Source organism: Coturnix japonica, chromosome 7, assembly GCF_001577835.2.
Source record: "Coturnix japonica isolate 7356 chromosome 7, Coturnix japonica 2.1, whole genome shotgun sequence".
Classification (NCBI taxonomy): domain Eukaryota; kingdom Metazoa; phylum Chordata; class Aves; order Galliformes; family Phasianidae; genus Coturnix; species Coturnix japonica.
The window spans coordinates 21,372,032-21,399,574 of NC_029522.1; the positions used below are offsets into that span (position 1 = coordinate 21,372,032).

The 27,543-nt window shown below is 42.9% G+C and overlaps 1 protein-coding gene across 3 annotated transcripts in view; it reads right to left on the reverse strand.

Moving 5' to 3' along the window:
- Positions 1 to 8,232: 8,232 nt before the first annotated feature.
- The window catches only part of RALB (RAS like proto-oncogene B), a 55,794-nt gene continuing 36,483 nt past the window's right edge, over positions 8,233 to 27,543 (reverse strand). For 2 of the 3 annotated variants that reach the window (XM_015868637.2, XM_015868635.1), the window contains exons 2-5: positions 15,157 to 15,313; positions 13,709 to 13,917; positions 11,453 to 11,630; positions 8,233 to 10,099 (exon numbers count right to left, since the gene is read on the reverse strand). In XM_015868637.2, coding sequence (XP_015724123.1) covers positions 9,980 to 10,099; positions 11,453 to 11,630; positions 13,709 to 13,917; positions 15,157 to 15,270 — 621 coding nt within the window. In that variant the 5' untranslated portion in view covers positions 15,271 to 15,313 and the 3' untranslated portion in view covers positions 8,233 to 9,979. Of the gene's footprint in view, positions 10,100 to 11,452; positions 11,631 to 13,708; positions 13,918 to 15,156; positions 15,317 to 27,543 lie in introns of all 3 variants that reach the window. The other variant, XM_015868636.1, reaches the window with a different exon arrangement.

Below are 27,543 nucleotides of genomic sequence, written 5' to 3' on the forward strand. Positions count from 1 at the left end.
TTTCTTCCCTTTTTTTCTAAAAGAGCTCAAGGTGGGCGGAAAGTACAGCAGCAGGCTATTTTTGATCATCCCTTCATTTAGTCAGGAGTCCAACAGTTCACAGAGGGGGAGTTTAGTCCTCTGCCTGACAGGAGTCTAGAAAGGAGCAGGCCATGAGGGCAGGGTGCTCAGAACCCCCTGCTGCGTCAGTGCAGGCACCAAGGGCATGCAATGCCGCCAGCAGTGCTCCAGGCAGGCTGCTCCAAGAGGCACGAGGCCAGGCCTCAGGTTTTCCACCCCACCAGACAAAACATCTGCCAGTACATCATCTTCAGAGGAAGGGAAGCAGGCCACTCCCTGGTGAGCACATTGCTGGGAGATGTACCTGACTCCCACAGGAGCAGGGAATGGAGCCATGTGAAATCCCCTGTGTTCGGCCCTCGCCTCTTGAACAAGAAGCATGATGTATACAGAACAGAGCAGTGTTGCCAACCTCCTTGCTTTTCTCTGACAAGAACGGATCCACGCTCTGTTCCTGGAGGAAAGCCAGGAGCTGAAATTGTGATGCCCAAGGGATACTCAACTCTCCAGCAAGGCAGGTTTAAGAAGCTACATTTCCCCAGTGCTTGCTCCAGCAGCAAGGCTGCCTCAGTGGGTACCATGGCTGCCATTTTGAGGGGGTGCAAGGCACAGACAGCTCCACCGCAAAAGGTAAAGGTTTAGCATTTGTGGTGGCTGTTAATAGGCATTGCAGTACCTTGCAGGCTCCCACACCCATTAAGTTCACCTCCTTAACACTGCAAGACAGTGTGTTCCCTCACACCAAACCATCACTGCAGTTGTCATGCTAGCAGCCCCCAAAACAAGAGCAGGTAGAGCTGACCCAGAGTAGGCATTACAGCAGACCAGGAATCACCAGCACAAGGACTACAGGTTGGTAGGTGGTGGGCTTCCCCATCTCTAACAGGGCAGCAATCAGCAGGATTTTTACTGTAGCCAAATTAGTCTCACCCGTTAACTAGATAAGTTATAGGGCTGAATTTGTTCAGTTTTACAATAGCTATTAAAAAATACAGGTGAATGTATGCTCTAAATCCAACCTCACAACTATGCATTAATGATTGATAGTAAAGAAGTGACTGATAGTTTAGACGATCATTCTTGCAGTAAAAGTAGAACAGCTGAATAGAAGATGGGTAGAAGCAGACTATTTGCTTGTAGCGACACAGCAGCTACGAACCAGCATAGAACAAGGAAAGAATAAGCAGGTTCTTATCTTTCCTGCTCTTTGAAAGGGTAGGGAAGGTTTCCACACCAGCCACAGTCCCAGAGCAAAGCTGTCACCTCCTCCTGCAGGCCTCCAAGCTCAGACCTCTCAGGCACCTGACACAGCTCAGAACTGCCCTAGAAACTGGAGAATGTTCCTTATGACAGTGCCTCAACCTTTGGAAAAAAAGCACTGCTCAGAGCTTTCAATCCTCACAGCCAACCCTGGATTAAAACAAACAAACAAATCATATAACAGAGCAGAGGCCTGGTGACCAACTGCAAGATACATGCTTTGGCTTCTCACAATTACCAAGGTTGGAAGCCACCCACCTACCATCAGTACACTGAACCATGTCCCTTCATATCAACCTCATGCAGCCCACAGAAGCAGCGTGAAGAACAAGTCAACCTGGTACACAACAAGGACAACTCCATCAGAGATCTAAGTTCAGGATAGGTTCTCACAGATGTGTTTAACACAAAGTCCTAGTCAGACTTCCTAAAAAGAGTTAGAACAGAAAGTAAAACACGCATCCCTTCATAACAGACCCACTTTTCAAATGCTCCCAGCCTATTTAATACCTTGTGCTCCACAGGATTTGTGTCTCACGCTGAAAACTATTCCCTCTGGAGCCCATTTCCCTTTTTCCTTCCAAAAAAGAACAAAAGATAAGTTTTAACTTGGTGTTGATGCAATATTCACCCCACCCAGAACAGTGTAACCAACTTTGAAAGCTCATGTAAAAAACATGAAGAGTAATTTTTTACTTAGCTCTTGTTATGAACAATTCAGAGATAAGAAACAAGGCAAGACACGTCTCAGCTGCAAGTGTGAACATGATCTCAACGCTGCAACATTTTCCTTGCCTGGCTAGAGATGGGGTTGGCAGCATGAGGTAAATGAAGGTAGGTTACAGGTGACAAGAATGTAAAAAGCCTGTTATTAAGCTAGGTGTAAGCAGTCCTAAAGCTTCATTAGGGCCAGGGAACTCAGCCCTGGACATTGCACCTGCTTGATTTGTTCTCTGAAAATTAACATTAAACAAGTGCTGTGAAGTTGAAGCTAAGTTGGAGAGGATTCAGATGCACCTCACCCTGCTCTCTGACTAGAGTGAGGCTGGAAAGAAGGGTCATGGACACGTATCACACTCCTCCTTCAGCAGGGATGCAAATGGAATCCTACTCACCACCAGCTACCTCAAGGTGCAGAGAGCACATCATCCGCTGTCCTCCAGTCACAGCTGCAGAAGGTTTGGGAACTGCAGAACTGCAGCACGTTATAAAAGGTATATTCGAGCACTGACCTATTTTTGTTCATCTGCCATGGGAGAGACATGTGGAAACATTGTGGTTTGATGCGTTTGATTAAAAATATGCTAATGAATAAAGAAAATTAAGTGCATCCCTTGGGCTCCTGGCATGCTGCCAGGGCAGGCACTGGGACCACCAACAGGGGGTCCTTATGCTTCACCTTTCTCAAGCCTTCAGCTCCCAAACGCTGAGGATGATGACCCAGCGGAAACAGGGCTTAAAGTTAAACACTGTGCGTCCTGCCTCCTCCAGTCCTCTCCAAATGCCACAATATTTGGAAGATTTATGCCCCAGGTGCTGGAATCAGCAAGCATAAGAACATCTTTGTTTGCATTGGAGAAAAAAAAAAATACTTCTACCATCGCTGCTTGCAGAAAGCAAGCTTGCAGACGTGAAGCAAGTGCATTCAAAAGGCTTGGAAACAAAAGACCATGAAAGAGAACTCCAAGTTCATTTTCTAAAGCATCTCATTATTTTTCAACCGAGTGTAGTTTTGGAGGCTTGACTTACCATTTTCAAGCTCCCGAGGCAAAGCTGCAAGTGTGGCCTTCATTCCCACACAGAAGCTCTGCCTGCCCTCCTCAATCCATGCTGCTCAGGAGAGGAGAAAACTACAAAAGCAAAACAGCTCCACCAGGCACGGTACTGCTCTCTTCTCCACAAGTGTTTGCTGCACTATCATCATCACTCACTCGGATTTACTCAAGGTATCTCATAAAGCTGTAACTTGGCCTCACAAATAGGCAGATCACCTGCTCTGCTACTGCTCCTCAGATCTGATTAGTGAGATCTGAGGTGTTCGGCTCTCACAGCACTAGCAATCCTTCTGTTGGTAGTTCTTCCTCATTGTACTGCAGAGAGCTGGAACTGGGCATCTGGCAGTGCTTAGGAAACAAGCACCCATTATTTGGTGGCACTGCTTAGCACCTAGTTGTAGCACAGCCACCAGCAGCGAAAGAAAAGAAGGGCTCAACTCTAGTTAAGCTACCTCAACTCGAGCAGAGCCAGGAAGATTTGAAACCCTAAAAGATGAACTCCCATGGGCAAAGAATAAGCATCTCTATAAAGAAAGAAAATCTGAGGCCCAGGAATGGAATAGGTTTTCCCCCACAGCCCTGCCTAGGGTGCTAGCTGGAAGAACTGCCTCATTTAAAACCGCTTATTCCAACCTGCAGGCATCTGTTCAGCAACTGAGCAGGTCTTGGTTTTCATAGTTCCACCTCCAAAGCATGAAGCACAGTTCAGAATGCTTTCATTCTGGACAAGGATCCTTTTGTCACGTTTGCATCTGTCTTCAATCATTTATCTCAGGAGCAGCCAAATTTTTAGGAGTGAAAGCACAGGCTGTCTTAGACAATGTTACCATGATGGTTTTCATTAATAAGCAAGAATTTGGTTATTTTTAAGATAATTACTCCTTCCCCCAGTCCACAGTTGTTTTCCTTGTTTACATATATAGCAATGTAATGGCATCATTTTGTGGGAAAGGTAATCATGTTACAGAGCACTCCGAGACCACAGGTTGAGAAACAGTCACCTAAACAGCAAGTTCAGTTTGTTGTATGTGTTTTCCTTTCAAATAAAAAACAGCACTATTAAGCAGTAGGGAATTACTTTCCTCATCTCTCAGTGCTGCATGTACATACAAGTTTGTCCTTAAATTTGGGTATTTAGCCTATGAAGCCAGCATGCATAAAGCCTCCGATAGCCTGAACACTAGACCTTAAAAACAAACCCTATAAACCCTAATTATATCAAAAACACGATCCTGCCTCAAAGCCAAATAACAAAGTGCATTGAAGGGAACTTGCTGTAAACTCTGAAAATTAATCAACATTATTTAGAAGGCAACTGCAGAGCACATAGTCTCAGTCATACCACTGCATTTTACCTCCAGTCCCTTTAGAAATACAAGGCTTAGGGAGCTGCTGGTATTTCCCCCATACAGCCCATTCCCACAGCAGACACTGAGTTTGAAGTTGGGAGGGGAAACTGGGGGACACGAGAATAAGTTTTTTTAAACCCAATATTCCCACCTCCAAATTAAGGGTCTATATTGAGGGAGGGAAAAAAATGTCATCCTCTGTTGACCATAGACACAGAGTGTTTTGTTAAGTGCTGCACAGTTCCCTGGAACAACAACCATTCTTCTCTGGCATACAAATCACTACTCAGCGAGCAGAACACACTAACACTTGCAATTCAAAGAAGTTTAATGCTATAGAAATCACAAAGCCACTATCTTTGTGAGAAGCTGGATGTTCTGTTGCACACTAGAATGCTTAGGCAAGAGCTGCTCTTCCCACTTGCATGCTAAAAGACAGTTTTCACTTGGAGCACGGCCTCCTACTGCTCAAGAGAAAAATGGCAGAGCAAATTAGATTCTAGTTCACAGGGATATGTATAACTAAGGTAGCAGATCAATAGCAGCTATGCGTACACTCATCTGAGTATGCTGAACAGCCCTCTCCATGGTAGAGCTGCTAACTCTGAGAGCCACAAGATGGAGCCAGCAGTTCTCAGGAAGAGGTGCCTGTGCCACCCCCGAGCTGGTGGAGCACTTAGCACACAGAAGAAACCACACTGGTTAACTGTTCTGATTAAGGCAGGGAACAGGCAACTTGCACCCATCAGCAGATTTACTGTAAAACCCCTTCAGCATTAAGTGGCACAACAGCACAGTGAGTCAGTCCCAGACCATTCAGCCTGTGAGACATCTCAGCTTCTCTGCTTACGTTTGTTCATTACAAACCAACACAACAGCATAACACACTCAGACCAGGTACCAACTCTTATGCACAACACTGCTTATTTTGTTAATCGCTCATCAAGATTGATCAAGGAAGGCAAAAAAACTGTTGACACAGTTGATGCACAAGCTGTCTGATCCAGTTAGGTTGCAGAAAAGGAGCTATGAAGGTGAACAAACAACTGCAGCAGTTGCATTCTGAAACATACATAAGCTATTTCACCAACACTGATGTGAGAGTCTTCAGTCACTTCTTCCCTCCTTCCTCACAGCCTGTAATACAGCCACACTACAGCTTTGATTCAAAAAGTGTTAGTTCCAAAAACCAAGAGTCAGTGGTTGTTCAGTTCAAGGATTTCAGAATTAGACTTATAAATACTGTAAAAATCAATAACAAACAAATGTGGTACCTATTTTTCTTTTTTTTTATTAGAAGTAGTAATAGAAATCAGTTGTATTAGCATGATAATGAAGTGTCCTCTTTTATAGACATTAGAAATGTTTGTGCGCATTAGAGACAATGCTTTGAAGCTACTTAAGAAAAAGAGTTGGCAATGTATAGTATAACATATATGGTTTCAAGGCACTCTTATTAAATCTTGCCACCGCAATCACTTCCTCTTTGCTAAACCTCTCTCTTGGTGTTAGAGATAACACCTTCCCCTCCCAAGAGAAACACCTGCCATTCCCATGAAATGTGGAGACCACAGTGAAAATCAGTTCTGTTGTTCTTCCTTCTTTCTCCCACCTATAAAGTTAACAGGAGGTGAATATAACAACATATGCTTATAGCAATTAAAAGAAAGCTTCTGCCTACATAAGCTTTGCTTTAAGTGAGATGAATTGATAAACAGGATCATCTTTTTGAAGAAAAATTGATAGACCTGTCAGCCCCAAGCACGGGATTAACACTTTGGAAAGTTCAAAAATACTCATGGTGAGCATTTACTTCAATGCATTCCTCCCCCACTACATTCCAAACAGCAGCTTTGTGCCTTAGACCTCAAGTATTAGCCAGACAGATTTCAGCAGGAACTTCAGAGAAGTACTGAAGGCTTGCTGAACTTAAAAACCCAGTAAATATATGCACATCTTCCCTCACCAAGCCAAAGGCTTATCTAGAAATTGCAGGGAAGGAGCACTGGCTTGTATATAACACATGGTATGATATCACCGTGGATGTTCTTCATGGTCTGTCTTACCTAGGGACAGCCCCTCTAGTCAGGAAAAGTCAGTTTCCACACTCATGATTTTAACCTGCTTTTTGAAGTTGCACTTCTCAGTGACTTAGCCCCTGTTCCAGTGCAGGGGGTTTGTCCCATACGTGCTTACCCATATCTGAAGACTAGAACAATTCAACACCCACAGCTACATCAAATACAAGAGATTACACACCACAGTAAACAGTGCCCTGACTTTAATGTCAAGCTATTATTCAAGAAACACACTTGGCTCTGCGCTTGCACTCAGGCAAGCAAGTCTTGCATGACCTCCAGCCTTAAATATCCAGTTACTTGCCTACAGCCATGTTTCTAGGAAGATTCAAGGGCAGATTACACTGATGAAGTGAAAACTCAGCCTTTAACTGCCTCACGTGCAAAGGCTACTAGAATGCATCAGCTTTAGTGGCTTTGATTGTCACAGCCAGGCAGCAGCAAGGCTAGCAGGCACCTACACATACATCCCTTGCCAAAGTCCTCCTTGTTCCATATACCTGAGCTGTAAGAATTCATTTAGATTCGAAGCCAGAAAATACCTTCGTACTGTTCACAGAAAAACCCCCAAATCGAAAGGAAGCATTTCTGTGCCACTCCTCATTCATCCCAGTCAACCCACTTCATACTGATGTCCACTGAAACACACTTGGAAGTAATTCAGGAATCCACACTGGTGCAACGCACTTCTATAAGAATATGCATCCAGGCACATCCACCATACACGACAGAGGCATTAGGATCCCAGTTCAAGGGAAGTTTAATTGACTTCCTGGTGCAAGTCAAAGCTTGTTGCCCACTGCTGCAAAGCAGTCAGAGTAGCTGCATTGCTTACCATGTTTTCAGCTGTATCTGTTAAATTGAAGTTAAACTGAAGCTTTTCAGAAGTACAGAAAAGGATACTGAAGAACTGCTGAATTTAGCCTCTAGGCATAACATTTCTGGTAAGGGTGACAAGAACAGAGCACTGAAGAAATGCAGAACCAAGCAGCTTCTTCCAAGCAAGTCCACCCCAGTGCTAGAGCTTTATCTGTTGGGAAAAAGCTATCTGAATGAAACCAGCACACCAAGTAAAAGCACCGGTGGGAGACCGGCTGTTCTGAACAGTTCATCTGTTCTACCAAATATTATCAGGTATGTTATAATTAGAGAGGTCAAAGGACAACACATGGAAGTCAATGAGCTAACAGCTGAGGTATTCATTGTAAGCTTTGTTGAGTTCATTATTCATATAGCAAGGAAAGCTTATTCAGTTTTGTTAGCCACATTCTACAATCCGCCTGAGAGGGGCTTGACCTAGGTAAGCTTGTAATGTGAACTCAGCCATTGTTTATCCTTTAGGTTAATTAAGGACTTAACCTTTAGGTCTCAACTAAAGCCAAACCTAAGCAAGTGGTCTGCCTCTAGAAGTGGACATTCACATGCTGTAGATACAGCATGCACACAAAAATAGAGTCAATTTAAGTTCAAGAGGAAGTCTTTTTAGAAGCTTTAGACAGCTTTGTGTGTCCCACTGGGTGTTTAGGCTTTGGACACAGGTGGTACAGCTCATACAATTCTGTAAGCCATCAAGCTCCCAGCCTCTGCCTCAAGAACTATATTCAGTTCGCTTTGTTATACCAATTATATTATTCAAAGAATAATTTCCAAACTTCATGAAGCATTCTTCCTGTGCACAGAACATTAACAGAAAATGAATTAAACTTCACATGAAGGAAGATTACAGCACCTTTTATTTAGTACAGTTTCCCCAGTCCAATGAGTTGCCTGACAAGTTAAACTAGTTACGGAAGACAATGAGTGTGATAAATCCCTGTAAAAACCTCAGACCAACAGAGGTTCCGATATCTAACATCTTTTTCTCCCCAAAGTTCGGAGGTGGAATGCACAACAGCAATCTAGTACATGTTAAAAATGTTTTTCATCCTCAAATTACAATACTAAGTACTGAACAGTATTTGCTACTCCTTCACCTCAAGAAACAGTATTTGTTAATTTAGTGCTGCAGTGAGCTTCATTGAACAACCACACAGCATCACCTTTCCACCAACAGTGCTTTAAGCATCTGGTTAAAAAGCAAGGTACAGTCACTACTTCAAGTCTGTCTACTCCTTTGAAATAGAAAATATCCATAATTCATTGAGAGACTCCACAAACAGAAGAGACGGTTACATTCTACAACAGCAACAGAAGTATTTTTTGGCAACTGCACTTAGTTTAAACTGCATCAGAAATCACAGTTCAGTCAGCTGACAAGACCTGCTAAGTACTGACTTCTCTTCCATTTCTAAGCGGGCTTTTGCTGATTAAAACATGACCACCATTGCATAACTGACAGCAAAACCAACGTGCATCTCCATGTGCTAGGTTGCTATGCGTCAGAAACAGTACATATAAAATTAACAGTGAGTAACAGACATGGCAACTGTTTCACTTCATTCACTTTTTGCAACCACACGACTCACTAGCCAATTAATCAGAGAGGTAGCGTGTACGCCTCACCTAGTCCAAGTCATGATTGTGATGTGAGCCACCCTTACTCAGCTTTCAATTCCAGCAGGAAACAGATGATCCCACTTTCCCAACATATCACACATTTTCCAATATAAACAAAACTGATGAACACTGATTTTTCACTGTTCCAGTACCAGGAAGGCGATGAATGACCAATGCAGAATGAGTGTAATAGCCACAATACATGGAAGAAATCCAGGATTGCACTTCTAGGAGACCGTGGCAACACTATTCCTTCTGATGAAAAGCTTAGTCATTTTCTCACCCCCTAACTCTAATTTAAGGATGAGAAGACAGAACATCAGGGAAAGCCAATATTGTATTTCCTAATTAAGTCCAAATTGAGTCCATAGGCTTGATTCATGAATGCCATATTGACTAAACAGAACAGGGAAGAAAGTTTGTTTTGGGTTGACTCAAGTGTCAGTTGCTATTTAAGTGGAGGGTAGGAAGGAAACCAGCAAATTTCAGCGTAACAACTCAGTAACCACTAGCAGAAAACAGAGACAAACTGACAGGTTGTCATCCAGCTTGTCTGCAGTTTACAACATTAAGAAGGGCACCAGTGAAAGAACTGTTTGAACCTGAACAGCTGTGCTTGTTAAGGCCAGTAGAGGTTCAAGAAACATATTCTGAGACATTAAACCAGGAAGTTAATATGAAAGAACTTCGTATAACCAAATAGAGTGATTGTAGTTCTAAAACCTCAATAGTTTCTAGTTTTGAAAGACACTGGGAAGACAGAGACAATTCAGTTTAAGTAGGCATAGGTTTTGTTGGATACCAGAAATGGTTTCAAAGTTGTTTTCACATTTTCAAGGTATGATATGCAAAGCAAGAGATAAGGGAGTCAATACAGACTTCCTTTCATGAATCCAGCCCTATATCCTTAGTGGTATCTTATCCATGCCATTTGTAGATAGATATACACAGTTCCCAAGCATCACAGTAAGCAACATCTTTCTTTAAAGCTTTTCTTGTTCTTTCCACTTTTCTTGCCATTCTTGTCTTTGTTTTCAGACATTTTCTTTGCTCTGATTTCTCTCATTAAATCAAAGAATACCTAGAGGGGAAAAAAAAAAAGATTAAACAAGTTCTGCCACCTAAAAACAGATCCAGGCTACTTTATTAGGCACATAAGTGACACAGTACAACAAGGTACCTAGCAGCAGAATCAAATCTGGACACATCCCAGCTATAAATTCAACATTAGAATTATGGTACCTGAAGCAGTAGCAAGAAGCAAGACTGTTCCATGACTCTATCGTAACTTAAGTCACTCAGCAGCTCTGTTTCAAGAGCTTTTTGTTGAATATTGCTCTTGCACAAAAGTAGCATTCAGAGCTCAAGATAATATTGCTCTGTGCTTAATAAGTTATTTGCTGGGAAATACTTGCTAACTCAAGCATCCAGTATTTAGTTCAGTCCTTCCTAAGTGGTTACAAGCACATACCCTGCTGTATAATATTCTGCCTGTTTCATAATTAAAAGAGCTGCAGCATTCAGAGTGGCAGTATCAGGCACAGGAAGTCCTGCTGCATAGAAGACTCTCAGAAGTCATCACTCTGATATGTCCACCCAAAAATCATAGATTACTTTACCTATGCTAGATACCAAAAGATGAAATAGCAGCTTAACTGAGCATTACTAAGAAAAGAAGTCAGAACTATAAAACAAGAACTGTTTTCCCTCATACATGTTACGATCAAGCTACAAGCATTCTTTGACCAAGGAGAAAGCAGCTTAGAATTTGTAACCTGAGAACAAATGCACATTTCACTCAACTACATCTCCGTTGACCTTAAGAGGGACCAATACTAAGCCTGGGGAAATCTTCTGAAGAATATGGAGGTAAAAGGGTACTCTCTTCAATAAAACGCTTAACTACACATATCAAAAGGGAGGTTTGAGACTGTTGATTTCTCCTGTAGGGTGAATTTCTCACTAGGAATATCCCATCAATGTTTAGACAAAATGGCAGAAACACTAAGAAGGATAGTCCTAGACCAGCACGTGCAAATCAAAACAGCTCAGACGCCACAAGAAGAGTTTTTGCCAGTTCAGAACGATCTTGACAAAAATGCAAGAGTCAAGCTTTTAACATTAACCACATTACACAGCTTTGCAAGGACAGATGGAAACAGCTCAACATCTAGAGCTAATAGGCTTTATTGAAAAGCTGGTTCAGGTACAAACAGCTAAAACAATACTGTTACCTTGTAGTGGTCTCTAGGCTTGCCCAAGCTATGTATTTACTCCAGTGTACACATTCCACTACATTAGTTCATTTGATAACCTACGCTTTTGGAAATCCAAACATGGATTTGCTTTTGTTCCAGAAAGAGTCAAAAATTCACTCAGCTATTAAGCAAACAGTACCAGTTTCACTGCAGTAGAAGCAAGTTATTCATCTTACCTTATCTACATTTGCTCTAGTTTTGGCAGAGGTCTCTACATACTGCACACCCCACTCTTCTGCTTTATTTCTAGCCTCTTCTACAGGCACTTGTCGGCGTTCTTCCAAGTCAGATTTGTTTCCTACTACCAGTAAAGGTATTTTATCTTCTTCAGCTTTCACACGCAGGATCTGTTCCCTAATGCATCAGGTATTAAAAATATGCACATGTTAGTGGCATTAACAAAACCCATACTCTTAAGATGAATAGATCAAGCAGTCTGCACACTACTAGTGTTTGTAACACCACTTAAGTCAGTCCCCCAACAGCCAAATAAAGTTGAAGTGTTTCCAAGTATAACACACTGAGTAAAAGCTCACATTTTCAGGAAGGCCGTTTCACTACTTGGTAGAAGTGTTGCAACCCTGGATCCAGAAGAAAAGTAAAGTAGCAGAAGAACAACTTAATATGAGTTCACATCTGAATGCCAAAAAGCACCAGTACTGTGTTTGCCAGATTTCAGCCCTGTGTTCAGTTACCACCCTCAATTTCAATTTAGCACCCTGTCTCAATATAGGTCCAGGCAGCATCAAGGCACTGCTGAAGTAGCAGGTTAAGAACAGGAGAAGCTGCTGGCAAAGGTTATTTTTAATGGCTACATCAGTTGTTAGTTACTAGCTCAACAGTACACCAAAGCCTTCAAAGGAACAAAAATTAATTGATCAGTATTAACCAGTATAACCAGAGGCCCTGGGTTCGAATCCCCTGTGGTGCAAGTGGTAGAAGTGCCGCTCTGCTACACAGAGGCTCGAATCCCAGGGGGTTGGACTTGATGATCTCTAAGGTCCCTTCCAACCTGCACGAAACTATGAAACTATGAAACCTTGCTATCCTTTTCTCATTCAAGGGCCTATCATGAGCACAAGGCCATATGCAAGTCTCAAAGCCTGTGCTATCACAGGAATAAAACAGGTTGAAACCAGACTGACACATGTTGCTGCCCATCTACAATTCTGGAAGGGCTGTAACAGTATGCAGCTATTTTTAGGCTACCCATTCTTGCTTCTTCCTAAAAGTTTTTGGTGTTTTATTTCTTTTTTTTTCAAACCAACAGTTCTTACTGGTGTCTTACTGGAGTCAGGTGAGGGTTCTTCTGTGAAGTACCCAGTTTTGTACCTGCTTGATTGGTATTGGCCTTCTCCCCTCCATCTTCTATTATGAGAAGTCTTTACACTCACTTTCAGCCCAGCACCACTTGAGCTGTTTCATTCCTTGAATGCTCTAAGCAGAGCATACCAAACAAAACAGCTCCCATTGTGTCCCCACGACAAACTCTTAAATAACTATGCAGTCCCCTGTTACTGTTGGAATGGTATGATACATTAAGAACTTTGACAAAAGTCCTGGAGTGTGAAGGAAATGTCATAGGTATTATAATATCCTGCAAGAAAGTGCCTACCTCACTTGGTAAGCAGAAATTTAAGCGCTGATCGTCTGTTAATCTTGTTTCACTAAAGCAAAGTGAAAACAAATCAGACTGATAAAGAGCAAACAGAACTCATAAGGAATCTTTGGATTGTCTTCTACACTGAAGTAACAACCATTAGCCAAAAGAAGCCAAAACAACTGTCCTGAAGAACCTGAATACAGAAGCTCTGGGACCTGGACAGTTGGTTAAAACTCTTTGCTTTTACAGTACCAAAGTAGTTTCTGTGCTCAGCCTGGTACAGGTTTTAACATTAGAATTACAAATCCTGAGAACAAAAAACAGAAGCATTTACCATCACTGAGTGTCTTTCTAGGAACATGTCTGCCTACAATAGTACTGCCTAGCTGCCAACCCCTGCTTGGCACCAATCCATACCTGAGTGTGGAGGCTAATCCTTCCCTCCCTTAGAGCACCTGCTTCTAGCAGTAAGCAACAGTGTCTGAAACCTGGCCAAGAGGCACTTAATTCCAGAAGTACTGCTCTCAGATAATTAAACTCCACATCCAAGAAGACTGAAAATTGGCTAGAATACATAAGTTTAAGAGTCCAAGAATCTGTTCTTTTCCTGAAGTTGCTGACGGCGTAATGTCCTCACAAGCTGAAGACGAAGACAACTACAGCCAGAGGCACAGTACAGTGGTTTTAGTTACCAAGAACAAAACAGTTGTATTGCCACTTTCATTGACCAAACGATAATGGATAAAGGAGACAGATCTGTAGCATTTGAGAATTATCAGAGTAGAACAGGGACCAAACATTTCCCCCTGCTTGGGAGAAGAACGCTTACCGAAATTCTGCTGTAGCTGTGAATGATTCGTGCTCTGTTATTGAGAAGACTAGAAGAAATCCTTCCCCACTGCGGAAATAGTTATCTCTGATTGCTGCGTAATCTTCTTGCCCTGCTGTGTCCAGAATGTCTATTTGAACTTCTTCACCATCTAGGACTACCTTCTTTCTGTAGCTATCAGCCTTGGTAGGTTCATAGTCTTCTACAAACTGAAGAAGACAGAAATTAATGCTTAGAAATACTGTCAAAAGGCCTCAGTATTTGCTTACATCCATTCTCTTTCACTTCAATGACACTTAAATTCCTGAAAGCCTCATCATAATTCAGTCAGTTACTAAGTTCTACCACCTTTTCTATTTTTACTATAAAAAGCAAGTTATTTAAGTACTTAATACATCAAAGAGCCAATCTGCCTAGTCAAATGAAACTGTCTTCCTAAATAAAATACCGCTCAGCAATTTCAGCACAATTTAAGGGACAAAGACAGTGTAAGCAACCAGCTCATGAACTGGTTGCATTATCTACATCTCCCACCTCAAGATGGAAGCACTTCTGAGTGTACTTCAGTCACAACTATCCATAATTCCAACAAGCCCAGATGACAGCAGCCAGTCATTGAACATAAAAAGCTGCTCCACAATTATACAGCCATGTAGCTGAACACATTTAGTACTGACCAGACAAAGTCACTGACAATTTCACTTGCAGTTCTGTACTTACAGCACACACCCAGCATAGGCTCCTTACCTATCTCTTCTCTCAGTCTTAAAGACTAACAGGTCACACCATGACCCTGATTAAGCTGACTGAAGTCTTCTATCAGCCATGCTAGATGACACGTAGCAGGAAGCTCATGCTTTCAAGCTGGCATAACCACTGATTTCCTTATGCCAAATTCAAGCCAGCTGATACAGAGCTATCTCAGCATAGGTACCACAACAGTACCTATCCCATTTCCGCCCAGCAATGGGGCCTGTTGAGATGCATCACTGCAGTATGTTTGGACAAACTGAAAATAATTGTTGACTTCTAAATTACAAGATCATGTGTTCAATTTTGTTAATCTGGACTCCCTGATCTAGCTTCCCATATATCAGTATGGAAAAACTTCAAGCTTACTGCTCCACCTGGTTCAGAGCAAGACAGAGCACTTACTTCCGACTTCAACCTTACCTGGCCTAAAACGAATAGAAACCAAATTATTTTCAATTTTAACAAGCTCTGCACACACAGACTATCACTGACACATTTTGAAGCTGTTCTTTCACCAGAAAGCACCAACCCCATCACTCTCAGTCAGAAGTGCTCCTATAGAGCATCCCTCACAGATTCCTGTTATTCTTCAGCCAGTCACTAGACCCCTACATTTAGTCCCTTTGCCCCCACCACAAGGATTTAGTAAGTTGTACCCATTCTGACTTAAGAGAAACTAAACCAAAGCTACTTACCTCATCATACATGAACTGGAGAGTGAGTGCAGATTTGCCTACACCTCCACTACCAACCATGATCACTTTATGGAGTGCTAAGGAACTCTGGTTCTTGCCCTTGCTTGCAGCCATTGTCCTGTTTGCCACTGATGAAGTACCAGACAACCAATCAGACCTGCTGACAGAAAAACAAAACAGTCACCATGACATCAGTGGCACAGTGGTACCATGCAGGTGAAGCATCTCGCTGTTATGGAAAGACAAGACTAAAACCCTATCCAGCAACCCTGAAATGCATCTGAAATGAAGTCAAGCCATCAACATCTAGAACAGAAGTAGGAACCTGGTATCATGACAAATGCCTTCTCTGAGACAACAGTAGGGTCAAAGGTTTCTCACAGCCATGTACTAATGGAACAGACTGCTTTCATTTGTAAACCCATCCTATGTGACTGCCACCTAGAGAAGCTCCTAAAGGAAACTACACTTGTACTAGCAGGAAGTTCGATTTCATGTCTCTCATTGTAAGGCTTTACACCTTTCTAAAATATTTCTTTAATGTTGGTACAGCTTAGTTTCAATTTACTAACATAGCTATACCTTAGATCTGCTTATAAGAATGACTTTTGATCTTTTCACTATGTAGGCTAATAAGAAAAGCAGAGATTCTCAATAAATTCTGGCAGGAACAAACGGCAAAATCTTCCAGCAGAAAGTCTTATGACATGGCATTAGCATTTATTTTGATATTCTTGCCTTTGATGCTACAATTTGCTTTTGAAAACATCCTGCCTTACTGCAAAGAATTCTCAGTACCAGCTCCTCTCCTGATGTTACAAACCTGGAAAGAATACATTCAATGAGTGCTTTTTAACAAGCCTTTGTTTTGTGTCATGCAAACTAAGTACTTAAGTGTTTTTTATTGCTTTTCGTCGGTTTAAGAGGTCTCCAGCACTTAGCAGCAGCTGGATGTAGCAGTGCCAGACCCCGATTAGCACAGAGCAGCAGCTTTAAGAACAGCACACTGGGAAACAGGGAGCAAAAGATAAAGCAACTGAACAAACGTTGTCACCAGACATGATTCCCAGAGTGAGGAGAATAAAAGGTGTGCTACAGACAAACACTATATGGGAGATGCAAGGATGCACCTCTGTCCTCACAGCAGGACAGCTGAAGGCCCCAGCTATTCCTATTCTGGCTGAGTGCTGTAGGAAGGACAGCAGATCATGCAGAGAACAGAAAGCAGCTGTAACAGCCCTGATTTATAATAGTTCCATCAACACAGAATGATAAGCATGAACAGGCCTACCAGAAATCTCAAGGTAGCCTGAACTGTGATCAGCCCATGAAGATACTCCACCATCAAATTCTGATGCCATCAAATTCTACCAGACAACGGTAATGCCTACAACAGCATTTATATAAGCACTACATTGGAACAGGTTTTCACATAAGCAGCAGTTCTAAACAAAACTAACCAGGGACTGACAACTTTCCAAGCACCAAACATTCTAGGATTACATAGGCTGGGAAGGACCACTGAATACTGTTCAGCTCAAACTCCTCTCTCTAAAGCAGTTGGCCCCAAGCATTTCCAACTGTTTCCACCTCTACAGCTCAAGAAGCAGCTTACCTTCTTCTGGAAGAATGATCCAGTCAGTGGCTGAACTTACATTCCTGTTATCTACCCTCAGGTGGTACAAGCCATACTGAACTTTGTGTGGAAAAATGCATGAGCTGTAAGAATAAAACCTTTGGAAGGACCTTTGAGTTTCCTCAGGCAGAACTTACACCAGAGCACAAACTTTCACAGGCAGCCTTTAAAGAAATTAGAAGCAATTACCTGCTTCATCTGCTTTAAAAGAGGACTGAGTCATTGACTTCATAACTGGGGTTTCAGTAACGGAAAACAAAACTATACACACAGCAGAAGTTTTGTGGTGCTATTGAAAGTGGATCTTTAGACCGACAAATGAAGGCTCTATCAGACAGGATGGCCACATAAACACAGCAAGAGTTGCAAATCAAGCCACAATAGTTACTAAGAAGCTGATTTTATTCCGACTTCTGAAGATCCCTTCTGCACCACAGACCTAACCCTGCCCTAAGCTTTTGCAATCAAACCCTGCTACCTTCAAAATGTAGCCTTAAGCCCACCAACTATTTCAGCCTTCCCTAGTCTTACCTGTTTAGATTGTAATTGCTCCAGGTTAACTGAAGTCTCCAACCATGGAGGAACCTACACAGTGTTACTTCATTCTTGGCTGGGGTCTAGAAACCAGAGTACTTCACAGCAAGCATTCATCCACATCTTCATGAAGTCCAAATGCAAGCATAGCATCCCTAGTTTTTCTATTCCTCTCCTCAGCTAAGCAGTTACTGCGCTCCAGAACACTATTAACATACCAGACTGGTTTACTCTACGCCATAATGGCATGGATAACTTGAATGGTTTCAGCCTCCACCTGCACTAAGCCTTCACAGTTGCAGTCACTTAAAGGAAACAGCACTCATCACTTAACAAGAAAAGAATCCATTTTACTACTGTACACCCAAACACATAGAAGGAAAAACATGAGAAACCGCAATAAGCTCAGTCTCTTTCCAGGAGATATTCTGTTACTACAGTAAGAAATTCTACAGCCATACTGAGGTGTTAATTAGAATCACTTCTAGTTATTCCAACACAGCTTGTGGTTTAAAAACTGAAACAGAGCTGTAAGCACAGAGTTGCTGAGACCAGCCCTTGTTCTGCAATGCAGCTGATATCCTTGGACACTTCTTTTCACTGCTACCCGCCACTGAAAGCAGCCATTCTTTGGATTTCAAAGTGGGATTCTAGAAAGACTTGCCCAATAGCTTGACAGAAGAGCTTTGTTAAACCCTTCAGACACCTAGTTTTAAAGGAAAATCTGGGTATTCACCCTATTAAAAAGACTTAAATATGATGTCATCCACAGCAAGCACAGAAAGGACAAAGTTTCACAACAGTGTTTTAGTGATCCTCATTTATCAGAATGCGAATAAGAGACTTTGGGGCGTTTGGTTCTGCAATACGCCTGCAAGAATGCAGCCATGGAAATTCCCTGGATCACAAAACTAATTAACAATCTCACTGAGCTATGAACTGTAAGAGCTCCTCAGCTGTTCTGAGGTTATCCAGAAAATCTTTAAGCACTGAAATTCCATTAGCTTTCAATGGACTGTAAATGCTCCAACTGGTAATTCAACTATAAAAACAAGTTCACTTAATCTCAAGCGGCGTATTTAATGCTACTAAGAATTTTAGGCTATGCATGCTAAAAATAAAAATGCTGCTTTCTTTCTTTTTTTTTTTTTTTTTCCTGTGCTAATATCTTACCTCTTGGAATGTTTCCAGTTATTGCTTTTCATACTAAAAAGATTGTTAAGTGTTCAGCACAAATCCCTTCTCAGGAAATCCCTGTATCCCTCCCCACTTACTGCTGGGTGCTCCTACCTTTAGTCAAGGCTGTGGATTTTCCAGGCCATGTTTTTTTTATCAAGGATCTCTTTAGGCTTGACATGTCTTGCAGAGAAGGCTGGGGCAGCAGTTCCACAGTTTCCATTTATACCATCCTGCCTCTCTCCCCATTCCATCTCCCTGCACCAGCTGTACAAGCCCACCTCCTGCACAGCCATCAGCAAGACCTCACACTTCACTACCAGTGCTGATGTGATGGAGAACACCACATTTGTAGAAGTAAAGCCAAACATAGTAGTCAGAAAGTTACACACCAATGAAGAAGTGGGGAAAATTCCCAATCCTGTCCACTCCACGCTCCCTTTAGGTGTGCTGATGCAACCAACACCCTGCTGCAGTGCTGGTGCTGAGCACTAGAGTGAAACCCTATAGCCTGAGACCTACTTGTAGTAATTAGGCATTTCCTTATCTGTCCAAGATCTATTGGCAGTTCTGTCATTGCTCAGTTAATGATACCAAACAAGAAGAACAGATTTAGAAAAAATACTTAAGAACCAAAGGAAAAGTAAGGTAGTCTCACACCCTGGGAGTTCCTCCAAAGGAGAGTTTATACAGACTGGATCATCACTGGAAGAATTAGAAACAATGCTTAAGAGTTGGAGAAACAACTATGAATTACTTGTTGCACTGAAAGCTACAAGCTTGTTACAGTAGTTAATCAAAATACATCATTTATTACAGCCAGGATTCAGAAATACTTACATAATTAGTTTGAGTGGCTGTAATAGCCAGCATTTAAATCTAACTGTGCTCTACACTAAACATATTTGCATGCAGAAAACCTCAATTTTGCACTGAAGTTAAAATGATTTCAGAAAGTGATCTTATAGAGTCAATCTGCTATACAAGGACTGTATTTTTCCCTCAAGTATATACACCTGAAGAACTTGTAGCTGGGCATCTCCCACTCATTGCTGTTTTACCTGACCATGACATGAGCAAACTACAAGTCCAGCCCCCTGCTCTCTGCACTAAGTTCCAGCCAGGCTCGGGCAATGCCACCTTCTAAGGCTGTCCTCAGATCTGGGTCACCAGGTACTCAGATTAAAACAGATCACTATTTTCTGTGCACTCAGCACATTGCTCCCATCATCCCTGTCAAGCACAGCCCAGCTTCGCCCACAAGTTTTCTGAAGAAAGATGCACCACCACAGCTTACAAAGCTATATAGTAAGTGCTGTTTCCATACTGAAGTCCTCTCATACACTCAACAGATGACTCTTCTAGATAACTTATTAGTAAGAAATAGGCAATGCCTTTGCATTTCAGCAGTAACTTAAGGATAGAGTCGCTTAGAGCAGCTCCAGTGTCTGAAGGAAACTCAAATGAACTCAAAATCCTACCTAAGCATTCCATCCTGCAGCAGTGCAATGTATTCGAACAGACTGGCAAAAGGACAACAGTTTAAGGTAACTTTAATCAGATCTTACACTGTACTAGAACAAGAAATGCACAGATATCTTTGTACCTAAGGTGATATAATTTGAACAAGAAATCCCTTCAATGGACTTAAAAACAAAATAGGTATTGGCTAGGGACAAGTTACTCAGCTAAGTGGAAAAAAAAAGACTGCCCTTAAGTAGTGACTCTAAGCTGTTGTCCATCTAGAGAACTGCTCATATCAGTGATAAGCTAAATAAGGCTGCAAAGGTCAAGATATGAAGTTAATGCTCCTAACAGCCTGATAGCATACTATCACTGCATGTAGTCATTTTAACAGTGTTATTCTACGTCACACGTTCATAAAGCACAGCAAATCGCTTTAATTAGAGATTGAATACAAACACTGGAAAGCAAACCTTAGTTTACTGCTTCATTTTGGTCTGAGAGTGTCTTTACACAGATCTGTACAAAAATCTCTAATGCAACCACTCTTTTTGGTCACAGACTAGAGGTAGGCATCTCCATTTTCCAGCTTAATAAAGCAGTACCTGCTTCCCACCCTCAATCAGTCTTTATAAATACAAAAACCATTCAGCCAATGAAGAGGGATCGGTTAAGGGAGCATGAAAAGGCACTGAGGACAGAGATATACAGGTCACTTCCTACTCAGCACCAAGCTAGGACTAGCTATGAGACCAGGTTCATTCCTGCTCTAAGTATACAGCTCATCTCAGTCACCCAAGTGGATCTGTGCAGACAAAAGCCACCATTTAGATGAGTCATCTCTACCCAGACTTCCTCATAAAGGAAGCACATAATCTGACAGTTTCCTCTACAGCATTCCCCACAGCTCTTGATGGGGGTCTGAATAAAACAAACAATGTCATGATGGAAGCCGGCCAGAACTCCAGCATGCATCAGTTTCCCAGGGAACAGCACCAAAAACTGTCAGCAAGCCAACAGCAGCACTGCTCAGTTCCTATATGTACTCCTTCAGAGTATGTAAGAGCAGCTCCTGACTCCCACAAGCAGCACAGTCCTAACATGACCCCATGTCTATGAGGGATCATCACTATCTGGAAGCTGCAACTTCTACCCTGGCTGCAGTGCTCCAGGCACTGAAATACAAGGAGACTACAGCAACAAGACAGAAAGACCTGGAGTCTCAGTCCTGACTGGTGCACGAGCTGTTTGGATCCCACAACACTGGAGGTTAAGTACAATCATAGAAAACATTATATATAATCATTATAGAATAATCTGTCTACTACAGCCAAGTTAGTCCATTCACTGTTGTATTCCTATCTAATCAAATGGAAAGTGTCCTCCTCACAGCAACCGGAGCCACACCTGGTAAGCTTCTTGTACATTCTAGTGGTGAGGCTTTCAGCATTGCTCTTCTCCCATTGGCATGCACCTTCTGTTTTAAGAAAACAGAAGAATTGCTGTTTCAGCTTATACTTACCCTTCTAGATTCTAGTAACTGCTTTCTATCTTATTGCTTCACATGGTGCAACCTGCCTGCAACTGCACCAGCCTGCCACATGGCATCTGTCCCAGGTCAACAAGTAAGGAGATAAGCATGGAATATATTGCTTCCCCTTCTTAACAAGTGGTATTATTTTTCCCCAGAAGAGACAACAGGATTGCATACACCCCAATGGGGACATACAACATCATCCTGGAGTGAGGCTGGTCCTGAAAGGGGACTCCCAACGGGAAAGGTTCTGGTTTATAAGAACACCTAAGGTCTATCATAAAACCCTTGGAATTACATCCCTACTGGCAGTGCAAGGCCTTCATTAATACTTGAGATTGTCTGTTTCACAGATGACACCACAGAAGTTCCAAAAAACTAGAGGCCACTATCTTGTTTTCTTCATTGCTGTGCTGAGTAACCAGCAAGATATTCTTTGTTTTTAAAAGGTAAAGCACTACCTGAAGTACGAACCTGAAGGCATTACTGCCATTACAGCCAGGGAAAATGTAGCAGGGAGGTACCCAGCCAGTCTTCTCCATGTGCTTTCAGGATGCCAACAGGTCTAGCAACAGTGCCCAGAAGACACTTTAGACAGGCTATAGAAGAGACTGATTCACTTCACTGCCTTTACCCTAACAAGGACACTGATACAAATCTCCAGCAAGCAAAAAGACTGAGCTAATACCATTAGTCAGTATTGATACGCAAAGTCTGCCACTGTAGAGGTAACTGTCTGGTTGCCTAATTACCTACAGTGAATTAAGGACAGTATCTCTCACATGAGTCAACAAGGCTCATACCTGATAAATGACACTGCAGAACTGTACAACAGCCTCCACTCCTGCACTGACTTGCAAGGAGTATTTCAGCTTCACTACTGAATCTTCTCAGTGTAGGAGCGCTGTGATACACAGCACACACAGGTCTGCCATGTTTCAAATGTTAATCTAATACTGACTTTAAATCAGACCTCTGGAAACATAGCAAACCCCACAAGCTGCAAATTTGACTGGGGTATATCTTAAATTGCTCATGAAATTTCAAAAAAAAAAATCTATAACAAAACCTATGTCAGGATGAGATTACAGTATGCTTTCAGGCATGATATCAATGGATAACTCACAGCAGTGTAATTGAGAAGGAAACAGATGTACTAAACCACTGTAAAAACACAGTCATGAGGTTGCTACAGAGTCACAGGATTGACTTCTTCAGCCACAGGAAGTGTTACCAACCCAAGTTTCCTGTCCAAGCCAGCCCAGATGTCTTCTAAACACAGCACAGCAGTCAGCAAGCTGCTCGCTCAGAGGATGGATGCGGCCAGACCATATGAACTACCTCCAGGTTCCCCAGTGTACTGGGAACCCAGGGCAATGCAGAAGCCTGAACATCACTTTCCTTAGCTTAAGTACCACCACCAGCAGCAACTGGTCCTACCCACGCACCTGAGTGCCAAGCATTCCTTGCTCCTGAACTGACATTAGAAAGCAGCACTTACAACTCAGTCTGGGGAGGCAGAAATACTTCAGTACCTACTCACATAAATGGATGTAGGTAATAACTCCTCACTCTAATATTGAGGACCCCCTCCTTGGGGGGGTGGGGGGGGAGGAGAACCATCTCCCCATAGCCTCTGAAAGCATCCACACTACTTGAACCACTGAAGGGCTCACGGATACACAGAGCTCTCCCTTCATCAGGCACACTGTGCTTCTACTCCAAGCACCTAAACTTGCCTATCTTTCAATCAACATATTTCCATCACACATTGGTTACTTCAGACAATTAGTACTTATCTTCAATTCAGACACTGTTTTAAGCCTCACCTGAGGCAGAAATACCACATTTCCCTGAGCAGGAACAGCAAATTTCACCCCCAGAAGCTACCTTTCTACTGACATCTCAGGTGTGTGCACACCCACGTGGCCCTGCAGCATATGGTGCTCACATGCTTGGCCTCAAAGCCAACAGCAGTATTTCTACTCATCTTTAAATGGGAACTGGACTGTCACAACAGAATACGGCCACATGCAATTTCTTCCCAGCTTGACTGGGAACCAGCTGATTTCAACACAGAACTTCACATATAGTGTTCAGAACACTTCCTTTTAAGACCTAACAAGTGACAGGTCACATGAAAACCACAATATATAAGCCATACACTTATCCTCGCCTGCTCTTTGGGACGTTCCCTCTCTTCTCAGAGCAGAAAGCTATTGTCCCGATAGATGCCAGCTCACCTCGTAGCCATCACGTCTTTCCTTGGAAATCAGTGCAACAGGCTGCTTCTATACACCAAAGCAACCAGGGTGAGAAACAAGCAGGAGATGCTGGGGGAAGTCCATGTGTAGCCACAGGGCCTGCAGTCCTGCCAGGAGCACAGAGATGAGCTGGGATCTCATAACAGGAGTACAGCCGTGGGTGGCTACAGCTCTGCCTAGAAGGCAAGTGAGAAGAGCTGCCCCATCAGGGCAGCAGGAACAACTACGGGTGGACGCTAGGCTAGTAGAAAGCTCTGGAGTCAAGATTAGTACAGACAGCAGAGGACTGGACAAAAAGTCTCCTGGAGCTTCTTCCAGCCTTCCAGTGACAACCTGAGCCTGTGCTCCTGCAATACACTTCCCACACACTTTGTCTCTGGGAAGCCTCTTCAAGAGGAACATCTATTTCATAACTAGCAAAACCACAGCAGAGCTAAAAAAAAAAAAATATGACAGCAACTCCTTCTCAACTAACACTGAATTCAGAACCTTGAATGATTTTTCTTCACAAGAGGTGAGAACAAGCATGCTCACCAGATAGTTACTATCAGAAGACATTTGGGAACACTCCAAGAGCACAGCTGGACTAAACCACTGCTCGACCCTGTTCTACAGACAAAACAAAGGGAGATGTACAGCATCCCCACCAGCCTACACCTAATATCATTTTAATTAAGTAAGGTTCCTTCCTTCCCAGCTTCAGCCCATAAAGCCTACTTAGATTTCAGGCGGCCTCATAAAGAAGAAAAACTCCCACTGAGAATGCAGAATTGTTAGAAAACAGATTGGTTCTTAAACCACTTTGAAAATGAAAACAGAATGAGGAACTGCACCAGCTCCAAACATACACAGGACAGGATGGAGCAGTGGCACTAACCTTAAGAAATCCGCCCTATTTAGCCAATGCTCTGCAATATGGAGTCCAAAGCTCAGGTAGCTCCCACAATCTTTCTTTAAGCACTCTGTCATGTTTTCTAATTTAAGAAGAATATATTAAGGCTCCAGCTTCACCAATACACTTAGCAGCCTGAAGTATTTCATACTAATCACATCAACTGACAGTAACACTAATTCAAGAAGTAACAGCTGACAGGCTTAAAGCTTTAACAAATGCTTATAATCCCCAAACTGATTTTTTCAGTCTTTGATTTGCGATTCCATTTGAGCAAAGCTTTTAGCAGCTATTGTGTTTCTATTTAGTCTTGCACTTCAGCAGTCAACTATTATTTGCACCTTTCTGGGTGCAGCAGAAAGGCTGCTGGCTCAAGGTCCTCATACAAGAGAGTTGTAGGTAAAAAAGCGATAAAGCGATTTAAAAACCTACTAGCACAGCACCTAAACAGCATTCTCACATTATGTAACTTACAGTTTTCATTTTGACAGGTCTTAAAGAAACATGTTCACATCTCAAAAACCAGACAGAACAGACCTTCTATTAACATTATTGAAGCAGTATTCAGAAAAACACAGAAGAAGCAGAAGTTCCATGAGTTTAACTTGCCTAACTAACAAGACATGATATTTCTGGGGCAGGCAGTGATGGAAATTGCTTAGTCCTGTCCAGTGGGCTACAAGGAGATGCTGATAAAGTGATCGCTCTGAAAACAATTAACAAGTACTACTTAAACATCTACTCCCTGGCCTCTGGGAGAGCTGTGTATCTGTTTTATCATAGAATAAAGGCCATAAAATTGATGATTACCAAAGAAAGAGCCAAGGCTGTATGCTGACACTCCCACTCCATGCAGCAGCAGATAAGAAGCATGGGAACCTTATCACACACCAGTGATGGTGGCAGAGAAGTTTCTGAAGACCAAGAAAGTGGAAAGAACATAAGGCCTGAAAAACAGTTTCTTTTAAAACGGAGGAATAGTTATATCGAGACAGGAGGAGTTAGATGGCAGCTGTGCTCTCAAACCTGGCTTACAAGTGGGATCAGCACCTTTCAGAAATCAAACACGCAAAGGTTAGGGGAAGCAATGCACACAGGGTGCAGGAGGCAAGCACTGCAGCAGTGCTCATCCATTTCAATGGCAACTCCTCCAAACACAGGAGGTCAGTCCAACTCCCACAGACCTTCAGCCTCAGCTGAGCGCTCCAGGCACAAGACACCTGCTGACCTACAGGGCCAGTTATTTGTTTTCATACCACTACGTACTTGCACTCCCTGAACACTTAGTGCCTGCACAGTTGGCTTGAGAAAAAGGCTCCTTCAGTACCTCTGTTAGGAGAGGCCATTCAGATGAACTCACTGTGTAACAGAACATAATTGAACCAGCCAGCTGCATGGAGTCTGAACCTAGTTATCACTATCTAGTACAAAGTTATCAAGTATCCACTAAGGGGAAAGCAAACAGAGTTTACAAACCAAAAGGACAAGATCAAACTACAAACCAGGTTCTTGAGTATGACACAAAGGCTGCTCTGCTATATCACCTTGGCTCTGCTCATAAAGCTGCTGGTGAGGCCTGGACACTGACACTTCACAGTGAAATGAGCTGCTTTATACAGCACTCAGTCATAACAGTTGCACTTAGGAAGGACATCACTGAAGAGTTTGAAGTGCAGAAGAGATATTAGGCTGCAGAATCTTTACATCACCCAGGAAGTCAGCATAAGTACCAGAGTTGTGTGGGCATCATCCCATCATTACTGCCTTCGTTTCATCAAAATGCCTCAACTCATCTTCTCCCCAGACATCCAGCACCACTGCACTGACAATTAGAGACAAGCTTAGGAGTTTCAGAGCCTAAGAAAGGGCGCTGTCTGGTCAAATTAAGCTTTCAGGCAAGAGTTTTTATAAAGCATTCCAACTAAGTCTTAAAACTACACGCTTCCCTGCAGCATACATATAACCCAGTGAAAAGAGGTCAGCTTCACCTTCCGCTATGCACGCAAAACAGAATCTGCCCTCTCAAGAAGGGCATATAACAAACAATACACTACTGATACAACCCAATAAAGGAAACTTGTTTAAGGAGTGGAAAAAGCTTCCAGACCATTCTCCATAAATAAAAGCCATTTAATACTCTAAGTGGATGCACAAAACCTTCACTATTGGGAAGCTGATATTATTTAATCGTGAACAAAAATGTTACATTCAGAGGGCAAAGGGGTAGTTAGAGCAGCAGATAAAAGGTGTGCTAACAAGTCACTGTAAGCAAACAAGCTGCAAAGACACTATTACCAAGTGAACTCAAGTCACTGGTACTCCTTTTCCTGTAATAAGGAAGTTACTTCTAACCACCAAACAAGCTGCCTGCATGAACAGGCAGTCAGACTTGGAGAAATACAGCACGGGTGACAAGTTCGCATAGGAAGGACTGCTGAGGAGCCATGCCAAGGTTCGACTGCACAGCGGACAGAAGGCTGCGCAGACCATAGAACTCAGCTTCGACCGGGCACGGCCAACCCCAAAGTACCCCTAGAGAGCCCAACACAAGCCCCACAAGGCGGGGCACAGACCCAGTGTGAGCCCGGTGAGGCCGCAGCACAGCACGGAAGGGCGGTGGGGCTGTTCCCTGCCCTGATCCGGGAAGGTCACGGCCGGCACCGCCACCCTCCTCCCGCGGGACCCGCCCGGACGGGGCCGAAGGTTTAAGGCAGCGCTGAGCCGGGCAGCACAGAGAGCACAGCACAGCACACAGCCCAGCTCCCGCATCCTTTACACCGCAGCCCCGCTCCGTGCCGGCGCCCCCCGCCCCAGCCCCGCGCAGGCCCCAGGGACGCGGTGACCGCCCCCTCCCTCCCGAGTACGAAAAGTGGAGCGATACAACCGA